The following is a 5,972-nucleotide window of genomic DNA, read 5'->3' as shown; positions in this document are numbered from 1 at the left end:
TGCCACCCCTAAAAAATTCCTGCCCCCCTCTTGCCACCCCATAAATATTTTTCTAGATCCGCCCCTGCACAAGGCTTACTTTAAAACATGGTAGAGGCAGCATTATGAAGCGAGGACATTTCCAGCATGTGAATACTTTTGCAACATAATTTTAAAGTGCTACAACAGTTTGTTACAAAAAGTAACACAATATTCCTAACCCTTTCCGAAGAAATATCTGTTGCTTTCTGTGTTGATAGGTGGAGCGCTGTGCTGCCTTGTCAGAGAGACTGGATCTTTTCCAAGTTCTGCTTGATCATCCTGATGCCCTGGACCAGCTCAAAAAGAGGCCCCTGAGTGGTGGCAGGCAGTGGCACGTGTGGCTAAAACTGGACTGCGGCAATGGGAGAGGTGAGGAACACATGTTGGGGAAACGACGCCATTACTGCTGAATATTCATTGGCTGTGGGTTTGCTCTTTGTTGTAGCTGGCATCCTGCATTCAGAGCCTGAGGCACTCCAACTGGCCCAAGCCATCGCTGAGACAGATGGGGTGGAGCTAACAGGAGTGTACGCCCACTGTGGGAACACCTACAACTGTAGGGGAGTGGAGCAAATACAGGCTGTCGCCCAAGAAACCACCAACTTTACCCTGCAGTTCATGGAGAGGTGAGATAATTGATTATAACAGAGGTGTGCAGAGGATGAAGACTGATTAAAGCACATGCAGTAAATTATATCAATTACATGTCAGTGCTCCTATTATGGCAGCAATGAGAGGACCAGACACAATGATCAAATAAACAGACATAAACAGACATGGCACCATCTGTTGGCAGTAATGCAACAGGCGATAATTTAGGCAGCTACTTATTATGCTGCGTTCACACCGGACGCAGCAGGAGCAGCAAAATCGCATCTGCTGTTTCCTTTTTGCTGCTTGTACCAGTTTAGTTCTGATGCGCGGCTGAAGCAGCTTTGCTGCTCTGGCTGCGCGGTCAAAAAGTGTGTCTGACGCGCGTCAGGTGGAGCTACCCTATCCTTTATTTGCCTTGCAGCTATATTTGCTGTGATCAGTGGGAATAAAGTAGTTTTAATATGTTTTTCAGTGGGAAAAACCACCTGAAAACTTAATCAGTGCAGTCAGTTCATCCAGATTACCATCCCATCTTCCAATATTATTTCTCTCTGAGCCGCTCAGACCCCCACATACCGGCGTTCTGTCAGTAGGAATCCCATTCAACAGCAGCCTATGGCCCGGTCGCCTCCTCCAAGTTCGCCTCAGCGGCTGGAAGCGGTTTTCATGTACGTAATCCAAACTGCAGGCAGCAGTATAATAAAAGCGAACATGTTCTGCCGGCAGATTTCAGCATTTTAAGTTAATTTAGGTGTTAATAAACTGTTTCAGAGGAGCGATCATAGCGCTCTGTATCATCAGCGATGTGTCTGTCTCCCTGCCAGCTCCCAGATCAGCTTCTCTGATTGGTTGATTCGGCGCGTCGAGCAGCAAAAGTTAAATTTTTCCATCTCGAGCAGCAGCGCGCTTGCGGGGTTTCGCGTGTGTCAGATGCATAAACGCTCACGGCACGCTGCTTCAGCTGCTCAGACGCGCTGCGCCTGCTGCTCAAAACGCGCTGCGGGACCTTTTGCTGCGCCTTGACGCGCATCAACCATTGACTTTGCATGTAAACTCGCTGCGCCTGCTGCGTCCGGTGTGAACGCAGTATTAGAGACTATTCTGTAATGCATCACTATAAAGCGACAGCTTGGTGTGGTAGAAGACCAACTGATATCTGTCTGTCTATTTATAATATTTAACTTAGACTATAGAGGCTTAGAATAGCATTGTTATCACTCCATCAACATCTGAATGCCAAGGCAGATTTAGCCTCTTGCTATAGTTAACACCAACATCTTGTCCTTTATTCCCAGTGCTGTTTGAGTTTCATCCCTCTTGGAATTATTTTTTTACATATATTTTTCACTCTGAAACTTCGACTTTTCTTTTTTTTTTTTTTTTTCCCTTTGCTGGGAGGTGCTACCTGGCTTACAGTAGCTGCAGTGGGCTAGTTTCTTGTTTACCCTCTGTTAGCATGCACAGTTTACTGATGCATTTGCTATTTTAAATATACACAACTGACTAAAAAACTGAGCAAAAAACAAAGTGTAAAACACAAAAATAAAAGAATAGAAAATAAATCAGCAGGATGTGGTAATCTTTCAGGAAAAACTTTGAATGCAAACAGATAAAGTTATTTGTGTAAACATTTAAAAAATGTCATATAACCTGACTGCGTACCTTTAAGTTTAGGTTGATGTTAGTAAGGTGCTAATGGGTAATGGTTTGATTTTGGGTTATTTTTATAGTTAGGGCATCTAAAATATTATAAATGAATGAAAATCAATGGAAGTCAATGAGATTCAATACATGGTCCTCACTACATATAGCAAGAAAATTCAGTTCAATTCAAAAACACTTCAAATACATTCAAAAATGTCAATGTTATCTGTGTTTTTGTTCCTTGGTGTAAGAAAAACAAAAAAATACTCCTTATAAATTAAACAAAAAGAACATAAAGAGTAAATTTTTATTTTAATTGTGAATCACTTCAATGAGTAAATTAAAACTACTCCTCCTCAGTCCAGGACAGTTAGAATGAACTGATGGAAATGTATTAATATTAGAGGTGTCTGTGTATTAAATAGAAAGAAAAAAATATCATAGAATAATAATTCTCAGCACAACAACCCTGCTTTAAAAAAAAAATCAACTTATGTTTTCACCTGGCAGATTGAAGGCTGTTGGCATCAGTTGTAAGTCCAGCATTGGCTCCACCCCTTCCTGTAGTCATCCTGTCAAGGACATGGGAAAGCTTAGCGAGGTGCATCCTGGAAACTACGTCTTCTACGGTGGGCTGTCATGTAGGTTAATGGTAGCTGGTTTCAGAATGATGAAAAGTAAAAAAAGATTTTCTTGTCTGGTTTTAGATGCCATGCAGTCCATTATTGGATCTTGTAGTCTGGATGATGTGGCTGTGAGGGTTTTGACGAGAGTCATTGGACATTGTCCTCACAGAAACCAGCTCCTGATCGACTGTGGATGGGCTGGAATCAGGTAGCCTTAATAGACCTCTTCAATGGTGGTGTATTTATTTAAATCAACAGTATCGACAGAAATATGCAAACCATGCAGCTTTTCTAGTGGAAACATGTCCAGTAATCTTTCTGACATTGTTCTTTTCAGTTTGGAGGGAGCTGGAAAACTTCCCACTGGATATGCTGTGATCGAAGGGCATCCAAACCTTAAGTAAAACCTCTTCTCTCTTATTCTCTGATCTCCAAAGTGAATCTAAGTGGGGCAGAATAACTCAGAGATGTTTTCTCTAGGTTGTTGTCTATGACTCAAGAGCACGGGAGAGTGGAGCCCATCTCAGGTCCACTGGACTACAGCAAATACCCCATTGGCTCTCTGCTCACCTTGATCCCTTACCACGTCAGTACGGTTGCTTTGTTTTTGACTCTGTTGATAGAAATGACCTCTTGAGTTTCTACACAATGACTCTGAGCATTATCCTTACATCCTTAGAATGGAGCATGGCTTGGCTAAATATAAGCCATTTTTCTTGCTTAACATTTTTTTTTTCATCTCAACAGCTAAAATATGTATTTAATCTTTAGGGGGGGAAATACATATAATGTAAATAGTTTTTATTTGTTAACTTTCAAGACTTTTTGTTTATGATTGTATCAAAATCATATTATGTGGCTGAAAAACTATTTTGTTGAATGAGGCCTGGAGGTTGCCATTGATGGAAATGGAAAGTTTTTTTTACAATTAGAAGAAAGTTATTGCAGACAAATTGAAATGTTAGGTACAACACATTAGACTTTTTTTTTTTTTTACAACCAAGCATTCTCCCAGTGACTTTAAGAAAAGAAAGCCCTTTATTGCGCTGAAATGGTTGTTAAAATGCAAATATTTGTCTTTTAGAAGAATACACAAAAATAGTCCAGCTTGAAATAAAATGCAAAGATTGCAAAAAAATACACATTCCTGTTCAACATAAAACATTCCAATAATCAAAGTATTGCACACTGTTTATAAAGGAGCAGGTGATAAAAAGTTCTCATAATAATGTGCTTTTTTGTAGCCGCTTTGCCCAAAAGTACTCCTGATTTAACAATCTTGGTCTATGTGCCAAAAAGGTTGGACACCACCGAATTAGGCCAACTGAGTTCTTTCCATTTGAAAAAGAAAACAAGATATGAGAAGGTAAAATAATAAAGTACGTGGGTTAGAGCAAAATTATATATATAAAAAAAATGTAAAAATGCACTCTTCGTGCATTATTTATAAATTCTATACAGATTTTTTTTATACAAGTATACATAAGAACTGTGACAACAAGCCTTTTTCATTGCAGTTGGTTGTGGGGAACAAAAGCTTAACTTAAAGATTACCAAAGGATTAATGCACTCAGTTTATTAAAATGGCAGGATATAGATTATTAAGATGCTCTGCATGTCAGAGCTCAGACTCCCATATTTATACCATAGTTGTTTATTAGATGTAGTTTCCTTTTTCGTTACACAAAAGGTTTTGTTTCTAATGAGATAAGATAGGTGGGATTCCTGACTGGAAGTATTCCGCTCTCCCAAAGTTAAAAAAAAAATGGAAACATAGCTTTTGTATTAGTTTTTTTCAGAGTCAGGGCTATTTTAATCTGTGTGATGTTTAGACATTTTTTATATCAACCATTATCATTTTTTCCCCTCCTGTGAATTCATTGGTTTTTGTTAAAGATTGTTGAATGGTTTATTGTTTGCTGTTTTGTCTCCTTCCTGTTGGGGAGTACAGATATAAAGAGGCCATTTTACTAATTCTGGCATATTCATATTATTACGCCGTTGAATATGCATTTCCCCATTTAAAATAAACATGTAAAATTGTTTCTCAAAGCATTTGGCTTTAAAGTGTCTTTCTATTAACCATCTTCCCCCCCCATTCTTTACAGTCATGTGCGACAGCCATGATGCACCCTGTGTACCACGTGCACTCTGAGGGTTGCCTGCTGGGGAAGTGGACGCCAACCCGTGGCTGGTGAACATCTGTCCAGCTGCGCATTTAAAGCAGCTTCAGTTGATTTGATATGAAGAGAGAAAACATATCGTATTGTTCTTAGTATATAGATATATGCTAAAAGAAGAACTTGTGAACTAATTTTGGGTATAGAAGTAGTAGACCTGTTCACTGCATGCTGACTCTAAAAAGGTGACAGAATTACTGGGGGTGAAGACAAATTGATTTTAATTTCTAACTAAATAAATTGGTAATTAACATTTTCTGTGATTCTACTGTTTATTTTTGTGTCAGTGTTATTCTACAAGGAAACTATGTGACTCTTAACACAAGGAACTTCTGAATGTTCAAATTAGCTAATTTGATGTGGTTCAGTTGGAATTCTTTGATATTAAACTCTGTAAGTAAAGATAATTATTTGAGTTTTAGTGACTGCATAGAATTTGAAACTTTAGGCATATGTGATTTATCAAAAAAATAATTTGTGTGTACGTCTTAAAATTTAAACACAATGTATTAATTTAAAATTGCACATTATTGTAAAAAATAAATATATAGTATACAAGACACCGTATCTGGGATTGTTTAATAGATCATCTAAAAGATATAAAAAAAAAATAAAACATGAGGTGAAATATGTTCCTAATGTTTACAATTTATGTTGACAAATGACAAATGTGCAGGAGGTTAAGTTATGAGGCTGGATGTAGAGGAAGGAGTTCGGTGTGGGTGCCTGAATATAGGCATGCGGGAGGGATGGAACAAGTGGGTTTTGGAGGCTAGATATGTTTTTATATATTTTTTTTATAATGAAAAGTAACAGATTTTTTTTTAGCCAGTAGGTTTGTTAAGTGAGTGTGTTGGGCAAGTAGCTGGGGTTGGCTCAGCAGGGCACAGAGGATGGAAGTTCGCCT

The 5,972-nt window shown here is 38.5% G+C and overlaps 1 protein-coding gene across 1 annotated transcript in view; it reads left to right on the top strand.

Moving 5' to 3' along the window:
• Positions 1–5,542, top strand: part of LOC107097021 (D-threo-3-hydroxyaspartate dehydratase-like) — a 9,303-nt gene extending 3,761 nt beyond the window's left edge. The window contains exons 3-9 of the mRNA XM_015393984.1: positions 240–390; positions 467–647; positions 2,770–2,888; positions 2,967–3,093; positions 3,223–3,285; positions 3,366–3,471; positions 4,994–5,542. Of these exons, the coding sequence (XP_015249470.1) occupies positions 240–390; positions 467–647; positions 2,770–2,888; positions 2,967–3,093; positions 3,223–3,285; positions 3,366–3,471; positions 4,994–5,083 (837 nt within the window). The 3' untranslated portion in view covers positions 5,084–5,542. The remainder of the gene's footprint in view (positions 1–239; positions 391–466; positions 648–2,769; positions 2,889–2,966; positions 3,094–3,222; positions 3,286–3,365; positions 3,472–4,993) is intronic.
• The last annotated feature ends 430 nt before the right edge of the window (positions 5,543–5,972 follow it).

The sequence above is a fragment of the Cyprinodon variegatus genome, unplaced genomic scaffold (assembly GCF_000732505.1).
Source record: "Cyprinodon variegatus isolate N-32 unplaced genomic scaffold, C_variegatus-1.0 Scaffold666, whole genome shotgun sequence".
Taxonomy (NCBI): Eukaryota; Metazoa; Chordata; class Actinopteri; order Cyprinodontiformes; family Cyprinodontidae; genus Cyprinodon; species Cyprinodon variegatus.
This window is presented reverse-complemented; position numbering and strand designations above follow the sequence as displayed.